The sequence below is a fragment of the Oncorhynchus mykiss genome, chromosome 7 (genome assembly GCF_013265735.2).
Source record: "Oncorhynchus mykiss isolate Arlee chromosome 7, USDA_OmykA_1.1, whole genome shotgun sequence".
Lineage (NCBI taxonomy): Eukaryota > Metazoa > Chordata > Actinopteri > Salmoniformes > Salmonidae > Oncorhynchus > Oncorhynchus mykiss.
Window position 1 is genome coordinate 80,306,490 of NC_048571.1, and position 18,306 is coordinate 80,324,795.

At 46.3% G+C, this 18,306-nt stretch overlaps 1 protein-coding gene across 3 annotated transcripts in view; it reads right to left on the bottom strand.

Moving 5' to 3' along the window:
• Positions 1–18,306, bottom strand: part of LOC110529043 (collagen alpha-1(II) chain) — a 91,767-nt gene that overhangs the window by 45,250 nt on the left and 28,211 nt on the right. For all 3 annotated transcript variants that reach the window (XM_036984180.1, XM_036984182.1, XM_036984181.1), the window contains 8 exons: positions 10,592–10,645; positions 5,771–5,824; positions 4,466–4,519; positions 4,216–4,269; positions 3,975–4,019; positions 3,697–3,750; positions 2,583–2,627; positions 2,280–2,333 (listed from right to left, as the gene is read on the bottom strand). In XM_036984180.1, coding sequence (XP_036840075.1) covers positions 2,280–2,333; positions 2,583–2,627; positions 3,697–3,750; positions 3,975–4,019; positions 4,216–4,269; positions 4,466–4,519; positions 5,771–5,824; positions 10,592–10,645 — 414 coding nt within the window. The remainder of the gene's footprint in view (positions 1–2,279; positions 2,334–2,582; positions 2,628–3,696; positions 3,751–3,974; positions 4,020–4,215; positions 4,270–4,465; positions 4,520–5,770; positions 5,825–10,591; positions 10,646–18,306) is intronic.

Here is an 18,306-nt window from a genome sequence, read left to right on the forward strand (position 1 = left end):
TGCAGTTTGACTTTAGCAGTATTACTTTAGTGCAGTATTACTTTAGTGCAGTATGACTTTAGTGCAGTTTGACTTTAGTGCAGTTTGACTTTAGTGCAGTTTGACTTTAGTGCAGTTTCACTTTAGCAGTATTACTTTAGTGCAGTATTACTTTAGTGCAGTTTGACTTTAGTGCAGTTTGACTTTAGTGCAGTTTGACTTTAGTGCAGTATTACTTTAGCAGTATTACTTTAGTGCAGTATTACTTTAGCAGTATTACTTTAGTGCAGTATTACTTTAGTGCAGTATTACTTTAGTACAGTATTACTTTAGTGCAGTATTACTTTAGTGCAGTATTACTTTAGTGCAGTATTACTTTAGTGCAGTATTACTTTAGTACAGTATTACTTTAGTGCAGTATTACTTTAGTGCAGTATTACTTTAGTGCAGTATTACTTTAGTACAGTATTACTTTAGTGCAGTATTACTTTAGTGCAGTATTACTTTAGTGCAGTATTACTTTAGTGCAGTTTGACTTTAGCAGTATTACTTTAGTGCAGTATTACTTTAGTGCAGTATTACTTTAGTGCAGTATTACTTTAGTGCAGTATTACTTTAGTACAGTATTACTTTAGTGCAGTATTACTTTAGTGCAGTTTGACTTTAGCAGTATTACTTTAGTGCAGTATTACTTTAGTGCAGTTTGACTTTAGCAGTATTACTTTAGTGCAGTATTACTTTAGTGCAGTATGACTTTAGTGCAGTTTGACTTTAGTGCAGTTTGACTTTAGTGCAGTTTGACTTTAGTGCAGTTTCACTTTAGCAGTATTACTTTAGTGCAGTATTACTTTAGTGCAGTTTGACTTTAGTGCAGTTTGACTTTAGTGCAGTTTGACTTTAGTGCAGTTTGACTTTAGCAGTATTACTTTAGTGCAGTATTACTTTAGCAGTATTACTTTAGTGCAGTATTACTTTAGTGCAGTTTGACTTTAGTGCAGTATTACTTTAGTGCAGTTTGACTTTAGCAGTATTACTTTAGTGCAGTATTACTTTAGTGCAGTATTACTTTAGTGCAGTTTGACTTTAGTGCAGTATTACTTTAGTGCAGTATTACTTTAGTGCAGTATTACTTTAGTGCAGTTTGACTTTAGTGCAGTATTACTTTAGTGCAGTTTGACTTTAGTGCAGTTTGACTTTAGTGCAGTATTACTTTAGTGCAGTTTGACTTTAGTGCAGTATTACTTTAGTGCAGTTTGACTTTAGTGCAGGGGTACTCAACTCTGACCCTGCAAGGTCCGGAGCCTGCTGGTTTTCTGCTCTACCTGATCATTAATTGCACCCACCTGGTGTCCCAGGTCTATAATCAGTTCCTGATTAGAGGAGAACAATTAAAAAATGCAGTGGAACTGGCTTCAAGGTCCAGAGTTGAGTTTGAGGGCTTTAGTGTGTTCTTGATCCATACTCAGGTTTCTCCTATCACAGCCATTAAACTGTGTAACCGTTTTAAAATGACTAATTCACCATGCTCATAGGGATATTCAGGGTCTGCTTTTTATTTATTTTTTACCAATATACCAATCTGTTCCCTTCTTTGCGAAGCATTGGAAAACCTCTGGTCTTTGTGGTTGAACATGTTCTTGAAATTCACTACTCGACTGAGGGACCTTACAGATAAGTCTTTGTGTGGGGTACCAAGGAAACCGTGCGTCCTATAGCTGCATCTTTAAAAGATGTTCCGTGACTGGGACACTGAGAGGGACAACAGAGGAAAGTGAAACCAGCGGTAAAACACACACACACACACACACACACACACACACACACACACACACACACACACACACACACACACACACACACACACACACACACACACACACACACACACACACACACAGCCTGGCCTGTCGGCTCACCGTTCAGAAGGAATCAGTCCTTAGCAAGTGGACAGAAGGAAATAAAACAGCCCACCACCCAAACCCCCTCTCTCAGATGGAGGAAAATATGTTTTAGTTTCTGAGCACTTTTCTAACGCTGCCTTCTCCGGTTTCACCTCTTTCACTCTTTCTTCAGCTTATGTTTAAAAAAAAGAAGAGATTTCTGAACTGAACTCCACCATTTTCTCTCTAGCCCTTTTACACGAACAGTACACAATGTACAGTGGCATCTTAGTTTGTACCCATCCTTATACTCTAAAATAATGTATTTGTACAAAAGAGTCCTTCATTGACGTACCCCTGGGTTTATAAGTTACAAAACTGGAACTTTCCAGACACAGAGATAAAAGGACAGTGGCATACCTTAGAACCTGGAGAGCCGGGGAAGCCTGGAGCACCAGATGGACCGACTGGGCCCTACAGAGAGAGAAAGAGAGAGGAGAGAGTGGAGGGGAGGGGGGAGGGGAGGTGGGGGCAGAGGAAAGAGGGCAAAGAAAGGAGGGGTAGAGGGAGGAGAGGGGAGTGAGTCAACAAACACTACTGCCACAGTGAGTGCATTCAGGTGTATTGCAGCAACACTTAGATTTCTGCTGAAACGTACAGTGTACTTATACAGTATATAGTGAAATTAAATAATGAATAAAACTACATTGCAATAATACTTACAGGAGGACCAGCAGGGCCGGGCAGACCGTCATTACCACGAGCACCCTAGACAGGAGAAAGACAAGATACTGTCACCACACATCAGAGAACCAGCTCCATAACACATATTGTCATGTACCGATCACTGGAATGACACTACGTTATTCTTCAGAGACAGAAAGTTCTAGACAGGTTGTAGATAGAGTTCTAGACATGGTTCTAGTATGAGTTCTAGCATGAGTTCTAGACATGGTTCTAGTATAAGTTCTAGAATAAGTTATAGTTTGAGTTCTACACATGGTTATAGTATGAGTTCTAGTATGAGTTCTAGCATGAGTTCTAGACATGGTTCTAGTATGCGTTCTAGTATGAGTTCTAGAAATGGTTCTAGAATGGGTTCTAGTATGAGTTCTAGTATGAGTTCCAGACATTGTTCTAGTATGAGTTATAGACATGGTTCTAGTATGAGTTATAGTGTGAGTTCTAGTATGAGTTTTAGTATGAGTTCCAGACATGGTTCTCGTATGAGTTCTAGACATGGTTCTAGAATGAGTTCTAGTATAGTTGTAGACATGGTTCTGGTATGAGTTGTAGACATGGTTCTAGAATGAGTTCTAGTATGAGTTCTAGACATGGTTTAAGTATGAGTTCTAATATGTGTTCTAGACATGGTTATAGTATGAGTTCTAGCATGAGTTCTAGACATGGTTCTAGTATGAGTTCTAGTATGAGTTCTAGTATGAGTTCTGGTATGAGTTCTAGAAATGATACTAGTATGAGTTCTAGTATGAGTTCTAGAAATGGTTCTAGTATGAGTTCTAGTATGAGTTCTAGTATGAGTTCTAGAAATGGTTCTAGTATGAGTTCTAGTATGAGTTCTAGTATGAGTTCTAGTATGAGTTCTAGAAATGGTTCTAGTATGAGTTCTAGAATGAGTTCTAGTATGAGTTCTAGTATGTGATCTAGAAATGGTTCTAGTATGAGTTCTAGAATGAGTTCTGGTATGAGTTCTAGTATGTGTTCTAGACATGGTTATAGTATGAGTTCAAGACAGGGAGTTCTAGCATGAGTTCTAGATATGGAGTTCAGGACAGGGCAATGTAATGAGTGTTCTAGGCCAGGGAAAGGTACTTACAGCAGCTCCAGAGGGACCGGGGCGACCTCTCTCACCAGGCAGACCACGTGGTCCCTTTAGAGAGGGAGAGAGAAAGAGCGGTGCAGAGGTTACAATCACAAACAGTCAACAGTATCACATGTAGATCTCATAGCCTATTTGCCATAGATATTCAATGTGTGGCAGATCTATTTCACAGTATTTCTACTCTACTACATGCACTACATATGATGTCACATTGTAATGTGTCTGACAGGTATCAGTTGTCTGACAGGTATCAGTTATCCATCTGTGCTCACCATGGGTCCGGGAGCGCCATTCTCACCGGGTGCACCAGACTCCCCCTAGAACAGAGAAGAGTCATTAAATTAGTAGGAGGAAACGGAGAGAAAAGGAGGAGGGGTTTGTGTTTTAGAGGTGGTCAGAATGTTAGGTAAACAGACATCACAACATGACAGACAGAAAAGGCAATGATAGGATATCTGTGAGATTAGAATGACTTGAGAGAGATACAGGATGCTGATGTTGAGTCCTTCCTACCTTAGAACCAGCAGCTCCACCCTCTCCCTTGAGTCCATCAAGACCTGGATAACCCTGGAAAGAAGAGATACAGACAGGACTGAGTACAGGACTGGGAACCAAGTCTTCACTGTCACATTGACTGGGCAATGCAGTTGCTCACAGCTGTATAACAATGACAAACATACACGTTCACTAAAAGCAGGTAAACAGGAAAGAACACATTTGAAGATGACATATTATATAATGTCACTGCTATGACATCACTTACTCTATGCCCTTTGATTCCAGGCAGACCGGGAGTTCCTGGGAAGCCACGAGCTCCCTGTTGTACAGAAGAGAAAACAAGAGACAGGGGAAGATAGAAAGAGGAGAGATAGGAGAGAATGGAATGGTTACTCAGTTTTTCTCCAGATCTGCTTTCCTGCTCTGGTCTAGTCTGGTTTGGAGCCAGACATATGATGTTCAAGTGGCAGAAGGCCAGAGTGCCAGAGAGACAGATGACATGAGGGAGGATTTAGTAGAGACAGCTCTTCCTCTTCTGTCTGACTGAATCATCTTGGAGAGTCTTCTAACCGGACTGTAACTGACTGAATCATCTTGGAGAGTCTTCTAACCGGACTGTATCTGACTGAATCATCTTGGAGAGTCTTCTAACCGGACTGTATCTGACTGAATCATCTTGGAGAGCCTTTTAACCGGACTGTATCTGACTGAATCATCTTGGAGAGTCTTCTAACCGGACTGTATCTGACTGAATCATCTTGGAGATCCTTCTAACAGGACTGTATCTGATTGAATCATCTTGGAGAGTCTTCTAACTGGACTGTATCTTACTGAATCATCTTGGAGAGTCTTCTAACTGGACTGTATCTGACTGAATCATCTTGGAGAGTCTTCTAACTGGACTGTATCTGACTGAATCATCTTGGAGAGCCTTTTAACCGGACTGTATCTGACTGAATCATCTTAGAGAGTCTTCTAACCGGACTGTATCTGACTGAATCATCTTGGAGAGTCTTCTAACCGGACTGTATCTGACTGAATCATCTTGGAGAGTCTTCTAACTGGACTGTATCTGACTGAATCCTCTTCAAGAGCCTTTTAACAGGACTGTATCAGACTGAATCATCTTGGAGAGCCTTTTAACCGGACTGTATCAGACTGAATCATCTTGGAGAGTCTTCTAACTGGACTGTATCTGACTGAATCATCTTAGAGAGTCTTCTAACCGGACTGTATCTGACTGAATCATCTCAGAGAGTCTTCTAACCGGACTGTATCTGACTGAATCATCTTAGAGAGTCTTCTAACTGGACTGTATACTTCCCTTGTCTGCTTGAATGATCATCAAATAAAATAAAATTGTATTAGTCACATGCACCGAATACAACAGGTGTAGATCTTACAGTGAAATGCTTACTTATGAGCCCCTAACCAACAATGCAGTTTACATTAAAATTGTTGTGTGTACAACTGTAATAACTAAGTCAGCATGAATAGGAAGTGAGATCAATTGAGTGTAGATAAATGAACATATAAATGAAAAGATAGTGAAGAGATCATGAAACCATACCTGAGGACCAGAAGGTCCACGATCACCACCTTTTCCGGGTTTGCCAGCCTCACCCTTTAGCAGAGAGAAAGAGACAGAGAGGAAGAGACAGAGAGGAAGAGACAGAGAGAAAGAGGCAGAGAGAAAGAGACAGAGAGAAAGAGACAGAGAGGAAGAGACAGAGAGGAAGAGACAGAGAGAAAGAGACAGAGAGAAAGAGACAGAGAGAAAGAGACAGAGAGGAAGAGACAGAGAGGAAGAGACAGAGAGAAAGAGACAGAGAGAAAGAGACAGAGAGGAAGAGACAGAGAGAAAGAGACAGAGAGAAAGAGACAGAGAGGAAGAGAGAGAGAAAGAGACAGAGAGAAAGAGACAGAGAGAAAGAGACAGAGAGAAAGAGACAGAGAGAAAGAGACAGAGAGGAAGAGACAGAGAGGAAGAGAGAGAGAAAGAGACAGAGAGAAAGAGACAGAGAGGAAGAGACAGAGAGAAAGAGACAGAGAGAAAGAGACAGAGAGGAAGAGACAGAGAGGAAGAGACAGAGAGAAAGAGACAGAGAGAAAGAGACAGAGAGAAAGAGACAGAGAGAAAGAGACAGAGAGGAAGAGACAGAGAGGAAGAGAGAGAGAAAGAGACAGAGAGAAAGAGACAGAGAGAAAGAGACAGAGAGGAAGAGACAGAGAGGAAGAGACAGAGAGAAAGAGACAGAGAGAAAGAGACAGAGAGGAAGAGACAGAGAGAAAGAGACAGAGAGAAAGAGACAGAGAGGAAGAGACAGAGAGAAAGAGACAGAGAGGAAGAGACAGAGAGAAAGAGACAGAGAGAAAGAGACAGAGAGGAAGAGATAGAGAGGAAGAGACAGAGAGAAAGAGACAGAGAGGAAGAGACAGAGAGGAAGAGAAAGAGACAGAGAGAAAGAGACAGAGAGAAAGAGAGAGAGGAAGAGACAGAGAGAAAGAGAGAGAGGAAGAGACAGAGATAAAGAGACAGAGAGAAAGAGACAGAGAGGAAGGGAGGGAGAAGTGGGCTATTAGATCAGTTGGTTGTCTGTGATGTAAATAAAATAAAATAAAAAGGTTTTGATCATTCACAATTTATTTTAATGCTAATATTTTTTTACAAGCCACTCACTTGAAATTAACATTTCAGATTGAAATTCAATTAACAAACAGTGCCTCCTGATGGACACTGATAAATGACTAGTGGGCCAGTCAGCTGCCACCCAGTGGCTAAATGGTGGAACGGCAGTTTCAATATTTATTTTTCACTTGTTTCAATCAAATCAAATCAAATATTATATGTCACATATACGTGGTTAGCAGATGTTAATGGCCACGTGGTTAGCAGATGTTAATGGTCACGTGGTTAGCAGATGTTAATGGTCACGTGGTTAGCAGATGTTAATGGTCACGTGGTTAGCAGATGTTAATGGTCACATGGTTAGCAGATGTTAATGGTCACGTGGTTAGCAGATGTTAATGGCCACGTGGTTAGCAGATGTTAATGGTCACGTGGTTAGCAGATGTTAATGGTCACGTGGTTAGCAGATGTTAATGGTCACGTGGTTAGCAGATGTTAATGGTCACATGGTTAGCAGATGTTAATGGTCACGTGGTTAGCAGATGTTAATGGTCACGTGGTTAGCAGATGTTAATGGTCACGTGGTTAGCAGATGTTAATGGTCACGTGGTTAGCAGATGTTAATGGTCACGTGGTTAGCAGATGTTAATGGTCACGTGGTTGGCAGATGTTAATGGTCACATGGTTAGCAGATGTTAATGGTCACATGGTTAGCAGATGTTAATGGGAGTGTAGCGAAATGCTTGTGCCTCTAGTTCCAACAGTGCAGTAATATCTAACAAGTAATCTAACAATTACCCAACAACTACCTAATACACACAAATCTAACAAGTAATCTAACAATTACCCAACAACTACCTAATACACACAAATCTAACAAGTAATCTAACAATTACCCAACAACTACCTAATACACACAAATCTAAAGGTTGTGAATTAGGATATGTGGATGAGCGATGGCCAAGCGACATAGGCAAGGTGCAGTAGATGGTATAAAAGACATTATACACATGTGATAAGAGTAATGTAAGATATATAAACATGATTAAATCGTCTTTAATATGGCAGAGGATGATAGTGGAGATGATATACAGAACACGGGTACAGACCACTGGGTACAGACTAGTGGGGACAAACCACTGGGGACAGACTACTGGGGACAGACCACTGGGGACAGACCACTGGGGACAGACTACTGGGGACAGACCACTAGGGACAGACCACTGGGGACAGACCACTGGGGACAGACTACTGGGTACAGACTACTGGGGACAGACCGCTGGGGACAGACTACTGGGGACAGACCACTGGGTACAGACTACTGAGGACAGACCACTGGGTACAGACTACTGGGGACAGACCACTGGGGACAGACCTCTGGGTACAGACCACTGGGGACAGACCACTGGGGACAGACCACTGGGGACAGACTACTGGGGACAGACCACTGGGTACAGACCACTGGGGACAGACCACTGGGGACAGACCACTGGGTACAGACCACTGGGGACAGACCAATGGGGACAGACTACTGGGGACAGACCACTGGGGACAGACCACTGGGGACAGACCACTGGGTACAGACCACTGGGTACAGACCACTGGGGACAGACTACTGGGGACAGACCACTGGGGACAGACCACTGGGGACAGACCATTGGGGACAGTTCTGATTATAATATTCATATTATGACCATTTATCATCATGATCAAATGATAGAGTTTGTACATGTGGCTGTTAGAGGTGTGACAATATTGGTGTGAGAGTAGTGTGGACGGACGGGCACAATATGGGCAATAGTGATTGGCTCACACTCTTAACTTTACATGAGGAGTGATTGGCCAGATGGACTGTAGACAAACCAATGGGGATAGGTGACTGTGAGGGAACATCATGATGGGGGCCAGGACATTTTCCTGACCCTGTGACATCATCACCAAGAAAAACTCCTGGCCCTAGTTCCGAGGACATTTCTATGTGAGGGGTAATTATTTAGGACAGTGAATGCTGTTCACTTCATTGTATTTTTGTATTATTATTTTATTGGTGTAAACGTAGTGTCAACATTCTACCAACAGACAACAGTCAGCGTGGATGGGTGGAGGGGAGATCAATGGAAACAGTGTGGATGGGTGGAGGGGAGATCAATGGAAACAGTGTGGATGGGTGGAGGGGAGATCAATGGAAACAGTGTGGATGGGTGGAGGGGAGATCAATGGAAACAGTGTGGATGGGTGGAGGGGAGATCAATGGGTACAGTATGGATGGGTGGAGGGGAGATCAATGGAAACAGTGTGGATGGGTGGAGGGGAGATCAATGGAAACAGTGTGGATGGGTGGAGGGGAGATCAATGGAAACAGTCTGAATGGGTGGAGGGGAGATCAATGGGTACAGTGTGGATGGGTGGAGGGGAGATCAATGGAAACAGTGTGGATGGGTGGAGGGGAGATCAATGGGTACAGTATGGATGGGTGGAGGGGAGATCAATGGAAACAGTCTGAATGGGTGGAGGGGAGATCAATGGGTACAGTATGGATGGGTGGAGGGGAGATCAATGGAAACAGTCTGAATGGGTGGAGGGGAGATCAATGGGTACAGTATGGATGGGTGGAGGGGAGATCAATGGAAACAGTCTGAATGGGTGGAGGGGAGATCAATGGGTACAGTATGGATGGGTGGAGGGGAGATCAATGGGTACAGTATGGATGGGTGGAGGGGAGATCAATGGAAACAGTCTGAATGGGTGGAGGGGAGATCAATGGGTACAGTATGGATGGGTGGAGGGGAGATCAATGGAAACAGTCTGAATGGGTGGAGGGGAGATCAATGGGTACAGTATGGATGGGTGGAGGGGAGATCAATGGGTACAGTGTGGATGGGTGGAGGGGAGATCAATGGGTACAGTATGGATGGGTGGAGGGGAGATCAATGGAAACAGTGGGGATGGGTGGAGGGGAGATCAATGGAAACAGTGTGAATGGGTGGAGGGGAGATCAATGGAAACAGTCTGAATGGGTGGAGGGGAGATCAATGGGTACAGTATGGATGGGTGGAGGGGAGATCAATGGAAACAGTGTGAATGGGTGGAGGGGAGATCAATGGAAACAGTGTGGATGGGTGGAGGGGAGATCAATGGATACAGTGTGAATGGGTGGAGGGGAGATCAATGGGTACAGTATGGATGGGTGGAGGGGAGATCAATGGAAACAGTGTGAATGGGTGGAGGGGAGATCAATGGAAACAGTGTGGATGGGTGGAGGGGAGATCAATGGATACAGTGTTTAGGGTGGGGGAGATCAATGGATACAGTGTGGATGGGTGGGGGGGAGATCAATGGATACAGTATGGATGGGTGGGGGGAGATCAATGGAAACAGTGTGGAGGGTGGAGGAGATCAATGGATACAGTGTGGAGGGTGGGGGGAGATCAATGGATACAGTATGGATGGGTGGGGGAGATCAATGGATACAGTATGGATGGGTGGGGGAGATCAATGGGTACAGTATGGATGGGTGGGGGAGATCAATGGGTACAGTATGGATGGGGGGGAGATCAATGGGTACAGTATGGATGGGTGGGGGAGATCAATGGGTACGCTATGGATGGGGGGGAGATCTATGAAAACAGTGTGTGTCATGTCATTTTGGCTCTGCTTTCTTTGACACTTGTGTTAGTCTCCTGCATCAGACACATCCTCAATAGCCTGCGGAGGTTACATTTCTGTGTGTGTGATAGTGAAAGTGGCAGTAGTTCTACTTACGTCATCTCCAGGTTTACCAGAGGGTCCAGGTGGACCACGGGGACCCAACGGGCCCTGTCAGGAGAGAACAGAGACAGTCAGTCAGATAGGCAGACCATGAGGCCCTGTCAGGAGAGAACAGAGACAGTTAGTCAGATAGACAGACCATGAGGCCCTGTCAGGAGAGAACAGATACAGATAGTCAGATAGACAGACCATGAGGCCCTGTCAGGAGAGAACAGAGACAGATAGTCAGATAGACAGACCATGAGGCCCTGTCAGGAGAGAACAGAGACAGTTAGTCAGGTAGACAGACCATGAGGCCCTGTCAGGAGAGAAGAGAACAGAGAGACAGTTAGTCAGATAGACAGACCATGAGGCCCTGTCAGGAGAGAACAGAGACAGATAGTCAGATAGACAGACCATGAGGCCCTGTCAGGAGAGAAGAGAACAGAGAGACAGTTAGTCAGATAGACAGACCATGAGGCCCTGTCAGGAGAGAAGAGAACAGAGAGACAGTTAGTCAGATAGACAGACCATGAGGCCCTGTCAGGAGAGAACAGAGACAGTTAGTCAGATAGACAGACCATGAGGCCCTGTCAGGAGAGAACAGAGACAGTTAGTCAGATAGACAGACCATGAGGCCCTGTCAGGAGAGAACAGAGACAGTTAGTCAGATAGACAGACCATGAGGCCCTGTCAGGAGAGAACAGAGACAGTTAGTCAGATAGACAGACCATGAGGCCCTGTCAGGAGAGAACAGATACAGATAGTCAGATAGACAGACCATGAGGCCCTGTCAGGAGAGAAGAGAACAGAGAGACAGTTAGTCAGATAGACAGACCATGAGGCCCTGTCAGGAGAGAACAGAGACAGATAGTCAGATAGACAGACCATGAGGCCCTGTCAGGAGAGAAGAGAACAGAGAGACAGTTAGTCAGATAGACAGACCATGAGGCCCTGTCAGGAGAGAACAGATACAGTTAGTCAGATAGACAGACCATGAGGCCCTGTCAGGAGAGAACAGAGACAGTTAGTCAGATAGACAGACCATGAGGCCCTGTCAGGAGAGAACAGAGACAGTTAGTCAGGTAGACAGACCATGAGGCCCTGTCAGGAGAGAAGAGAACAGAGAGACAGTTAGTCAGATAGACAGACCATGAGGCCCTGTCAGGAGAGAACAGAGACAGTTAGTCAGATAGACAGACCATGAGGCCCTGTCAGGAGAGAACAGATACAGTTAGTCAGATAGACAGACCATGAGGCCCTGTCAGGAGAGAAGAGAACAGAGAGACAGTTAGTCAGATAGACAGACCATGAGGCCCTGTCAGGAGAGAAGAGAACAGAGAGACAGTTAGTCAGATAGACAGACCATGAGGCCCTGTCAGGAGAGAACAGAGACAGTTAGTCAGATAGACAGACCATGAGGCCCTGTCAGGAGAGAACAGAGACAGTTAGTCAGGTAGACAGACCATGAGGCCCTGTCAGGAGAGAACAGAGATACAGTTAGTCAGGTAGACAGACCATGAGGCCCTGTCAGGAGAGAAGAGAACAGAGAGACAGTTAGTCAGATAGACAGACCATGAGGCCCTGTCAGGAGAGAACAGAGACAGTTAGTCAGGTAGACAGACCATGAGGCCCTGTCAGGAGAGAAGAGAACAGAGAGACAGTTAGTCAGATAGACAGACCATGAGGCCCTGTCAGGAGAGAACAGAGACAGTTAGTCAGATAGACAGACCATGAGGCCCTGTCAGGAGAGAACAGAGACAGTTAGTCAGGTAGACAGACCATGAGGCCCTGTCAGGAGAGAAGAGAACAGAGAGACAGTTAGTCAGATAGACAGACCATGAGGCCCTGTCAGGAGAGAACAGAGACAGTTAGTCAGGTAGACAGACCATGAGGCCCTGTCAGGAGAGAAGAGAACAGAGAGACAGTTAGTCAGATAGACAGACCATGAGGCCCTGTCAGGAGAGAACAGAGACAGATAGTCAGATAGACAGACCATGAGGCCCTGTCAGGAGAGAACAGAGACAGTTAGTCAGATAGACAGACCATGAGGCCCTGTCAGGAGAGAAGAGAACAGAGAGACAGTTAGTCAGATAGACAGACCATGAGGCCCTGTCAGGAGAGAAGAGAACAGAGAGACAGTTAGTCAGATAGACAGACCATGAGGCCCTGTCAGGAGAGAACAGATACAGATAGTCAGATAGACAGACCATGAGGCCCTGTCAGGAGAGAAGAGAACAGAGAGACAGTTAGTCAGATAGACAGACCATGAGGCCCTGTCAGGAGAGAACAGATACAGATAGTCAGGTAGACAGACCATGAGGCCCTGTCAGGAGAGAAGAGAACAGAGAGACAGTTAGTCAGATAGACAGACCATGAGGCCCTGTCAGGAGAGAACAGAGACAGTTAGTCAGGTAGACAGACCATGAGGCCCTGTCAGGAGAGAAGAGAACAGAGAGACAGTTAGTCAGATAGACAGACCATGAGGCCCTGTCAGGAGAGAAGAGAACAGAGAGACAGTTAGTCAGGTAGACAGACCATGAGGCCCTGTCAGGAGAGAAGAGAACAGAGAGACAGTTAGTCAGATAGACAGACCATGAGGCCCTGTCAGGAGAGAACAGAGACAGATAGTCAGATAGACAGACCATGAGGCCCTGTCAGGAGAGAAGAGAACAGAGAGACAGTTAGTCAGATAGACAGACCATGAGGCCCTGTCAGGAGAGAACAGAGACAGATAGTCAGATAGACAGACCATGAGGCCCTGTCAGGAGAGAACAGAGACAGTTAGTCAGGTAGACAGACCATGAGGCCCTGTCAGGAGAGAAGAGAACAGAGAGACAGTTAGTCAGGTAGACAGACCATGAGGCCCTGTCAGGAGAGAAGAGAACAGAGAGACAGACCATGAGGCCCTGTCAGGAGAGAACAGAGACAGATAGTCAGATAGACAGACCATGAGGCCCTGTCAGGAGAGAACAGAGACAGTTAGTCAGGTAGACAGACCATGAGGCCCTGTCAGGAGAGAAGAGAACAGAGAGACAGTTAGTCAGGTAGACAGACCATGAGGCCCTGTCAGGAGAGAACAGAGACAGTTAGTCAGGTAGACAGACCATGAGGCCCTGTCAGGAGAGAAGAGAACAGAGAGACAGTTAGTCAGATAGACAGACCATGAGGCCCTGTCAGGAGAGAACAGAGACAGATAGTCAGATAGACAGACCATGAGGCCCTGTCAGGAGAGAACAGAGACAGTTAGTCAGGTAGACAGACCATGAGGCCCTGTCAGGAGAGAACAGAGATACAGTTAGTCAGGTAGACAGACCATGAGGCCCTGTCAGGAGAGAACAGAGATACAGATAGTCAGATAGACAGACCATGAGGCCCTGTCAGGAGAGAACAGATACAGTTAGTCAGATAGACAGACCATGAGGCCCTGTCAGGAGAGAAGAGAACAGAGAGACAGTTAGTCAGATAGACAGACCATGAGGCCCTGTCAGGAGAGAAGAGAACAGAGAGACAGTTAGTCAGATAGACAGACCATGAGGCCCTGTCAGGAGAGAACAGAGACAGTTAGTCAGATAGACAGACCATGAGGCCCTGTCAGGAGAGAACAGAGACAGTTAGTCAGGTAGACAGACCATGAGGCCCTGTCAGGAGAGAACAGAGATACAGTTAGTCAGGTAGACAGACCATGAGGCCCTGTCAGGAGAGAAGAGAACAGAGAGACAGTTAGTCAGATAGACAGACCATGAGGCCCTGTCAGGAGAGAACAGAGACAGTTAGTCAGGTAGACAGACCATGAGGCCCTGTCAGGAGAGAAGAGAACAGAGAGACAGTTAGTCAGATAGACAGACCATGAGGCCCTGTCAGGAGAGAACAGAGACAGTTAGTCAGATAGACAGACCATGAGGCCCTGTCAGGAGAGAACAGAGACAGTTAGTCAGGTAGACAGACCATGAGGCCCTGTCAGGAGAGAAGAGAACAGAGAGACAGTTAGTCAGATAGACAGACCATGAGGCCCTGTCAGGAGAGAACAGAGACAGTTAGTCAGGTAGACAGACCATGAGGCCCTGTCAGGAGAGAAGAGAACAGAGAGACAGTTAGTCAGATAGACAGACCATGAGGCCCTGTCAGGAGAGAACAGAGACAGATAGTCAGATAGACAGACCATGAGGCCCTGTCAGGAGAGAACAGAGACAGTTAGTCAGATAGACAGACCATGAGGCCCTGTCAGGAGAGAAGAGAACAGAGAGACAGTTAGTCAGATAGACAGACCATGAGGCCCTGTCAGGAGAGAAGAGAACAGAGAGACAGTTAGTCAGATAGACAGACCATGAGGCCCTGTCAGGAGAGAACAGATACAGATAGTCAGATAGACAGACCATGAGGCCCTGTCAGGAGAGAAGAGAACAGAGAGACAGTTAGTCAGATAGACAGACCATGAGGCCCTGTCAGGAGAGAACAGATACAGATAGTCAGGTAGACAGACCATGAGGCCCTGTCAGGAGAGAAGAGAACAGAGAGACAGTTAGTCAGATAGACAGACCATGAGGCCCTGTCAGGAGAGAACAGAGACAGTTAGTCAGGTAGACAGACCATGAGGCCCTGTCAGGAGAGAAGAGAACAGAGAGACAGTTAGTCAGATAGACAGACCATGAGGCCCTGTCAGGAGAGAAGAGAACAGAGAGACAGTTAGTCAGGTAGACAGACCATGAGGCCCTGTCAGGAGAGAAGAGAACAGAGAGACAGTTAGTCAGATAGACAGACCATGAGGCCCTGTCAGGAGAGAACAGAGACAGATAGTCAGATAGACAGACCATGAGGCCCTGTCAGGAGAGAAGAGAACAGAGAGACAGTTAGTCAGATAGACAGACCATGAGGCCCTGTCAGGAGAGAACAGAGACAGATAGTCAGATAGACAGACCATGAGGCCCTGTCAGGAGAGAACAGAGACAGTTAGTCAGGTAGACAGACCATGAGGCCCTGTCAGGAGAGAAGAGAACAGAGAGACAGTTAGTCAGGTAGACAGACCATGAGGCCCTGTCAGGAGAGAAGAGAACAGAGAGACAGACCATGAGGCCCTGTCAGGAGAGAACAGAGACAGATAGTCAGATAGACAGACCATGAGGCCCTGTCAGGAGAGAACAGAGACAGTTAGTCAGGTAGACAGACCATGAGGCCCTGTCAGGAGAGAAGAGAACAGAGAGACAGTTAGTCAGGTAGACAGACCATGAGGCCCTGTCAGGAGAGAACAGAGACAGTTAGTCAGGTAGACAGACCATGAGGCCCTGTCAGGAGAGAAGAGAACAGAGAGACAGTTAGTCAGATAGACAGACCATGAGGCCCTGTCAGGAGAGAACAGAGACAGATAGTCAGATAGACAGACCATGAGGCCCTGTCAGGAGAGAACAGAGACAGTTAGTCAGGTAGACAGACCATGAGGCCCTGTCAGGAGAGAACAGAGATACAGTTAGTCAGGTAGACAGACCATGAGGCCCTGTCAGGAGAGAACAGAGATACAGATAGTCAGATAGACAGACCATGAGGCCCTGTCAGGAGAGAACAGATACAGTTAGTCAGATAGACAGACCATGAGGCCCTGTCAGGAGAGAAGAGAACAGAGAGACAGTTAGTCAGATAGACAGACCATGAGGCCCTGTCAGGAGAGAAGAGAACAGAGAGACAGTTAGTCAGATAGACAGACCATGAGGCCCTGTCAGGAGAGAACAGAGACAGTTAGTCAGATAGACAGACCATGAGGCCCTGTCAGGAGAGAACAGAGACAGTTAGTCAGGTAGACAGACCATGAGGCCCTGTCAGGAGAGAACAGAGATACAGTTAGTCAGGTAGACAGACCATGAGGCCCTGTCAGGAGAGAAGAGAACAGAGAGACAGTTAGTCAGATAGACAGACCATGAGGCCCTGTCAGGAGAGAACAGAGACAGTTAGTCAGGTAGACAGACCATGAGGCCCTGTCAGGAGAGAAGAGAACAGAGAGACAGTTAGTCAGATAGACAGACCATGAGGCCCTGTCAGGAGAGAACAGAGACAGTTAGTCAGATAGACAGACCATGAGGCCCTGTCAGGAGAGAACAGAGACAGTTAGTCAGGTAGACAGACCATGAGGCCCTGTCAGGAGAGAAGAGAACAGAGAGACAGTTAGTCAGATAGACAGACCATGAGGCCCTGTCAGGAGAGAACAGAGACAGTTAGTCAGGTAGACAGACCATGAGGCCCTGTCAGGAGAGAAGAGAACAGAGAGACAGTTAGTCAGATAGACAGACCATGAGGCCCTGTCAGGAGAGAACAGAGACAGATAGTCAGATAGACAGACCATGAGGCCCTGTCAGGAGAGAACAGAGACAGTTAGTCAGATAGACAGACCATGAGGCCCTGTCAGGAGAGAAGAGAACAGAGAGACAGTTAGTCAGATAGACAGACCATGAGGCCCTGTCAGGAGAGAAGAGAACAGAGAGACAGTTAGTCAGATAGACAGACCATGAGGCCCTGTCAGGAGAGAACAGATACAGATAGTCAGATAGACAGACCATGAGGCCCTGTCAGGAGAGAAGAGAACAGAGAGACAGTTAGTCAGATAGACAGACCATGACGCCCTGTCAGGAGAGAACAGATACAGATAGTCAGGTAGACAGACCATGAGGCCCTGTCAGGAGAGAAGAGAACAGAGAGACAGTTAGTCAGATAGACAGACCATGAGGCCCTGTCAGGAGAGAACAGAGACAGTTAGTCAGGTAGACAGACCATGAGGCCCTGTCAGGAGAGAAGAGAACAGAGAGACAGTTAGTCAGATAGACAGACCATGAGGCCCTGTCAGGAGAGAAGAGAACAGAGAGACAGTTAGTCAGGTAGACAGACCATGAGGCCCTGTCAGGAGAGAAGAGAACAGAGAGACAGTTAGTCAGATAGACAGACCATGAGGCCCTGTCAGGAGAGAACAGAGACAGATAGTCAGATAGACAGACCATGAGGCCCTGTCAGGAGAGAAGAGAACAGAGAGACAGTTAGTCAGATAGACAGACCATGAGGCCCTGTCAGGAGAGAACAGAGACAGATAGTCAGATAGACAGACCATGAGGCCCTGTCAGGAGAGAACAGAGACAGTTAGTCAGGTAGACAGACCATGAGGCCCTGTCAGGAGAGAAGAGAACAGAGAGACAGTTAGTCAGGTAGACAGACCATGAGGCCCTGTCAGGAGAGAAGAGAACAGAGAGACAGACCATGAGGCCCTGTCAGGAGAGAACAGAGACAGATAGTCAGATAGACAGACCATGAGGCCCTGTCAGGAGAGAACAGAGACAGTTAGTCAGGTAGACAGACCATGAGGCCCTGTCAGGAGAGAAGAGAACAGAGAGACAGTTAGTCAGGTAGACAGACCATGAGGCCCTGTCAGGAGAGAACAGAGACAGTTAGTCAGGTAGACAGACCATGAGGCCCTGTCAGGAGAGAAGAGAACAGAGAGACAGTTAGTCAGATAGACAGACCATGAGGCCCTGTCAGGAGAGAACAGAGACAGATAGTCAGATAGACAGACCATGAGGCCCTGTCAGGAGAGAACAGAGACAGTTAGTCAGGTAGACAGACCATGAGGCCCTGTCAGGAGAGAACAGAGATACAGTTAGTCAGGTAGACAGACCATGAGGCCCTCTCAGGAGAGAACAGAGATACAGATAGTCAGATAGACAGACCATGAGGCCCTGTCAGGAGAGAACAGAGAC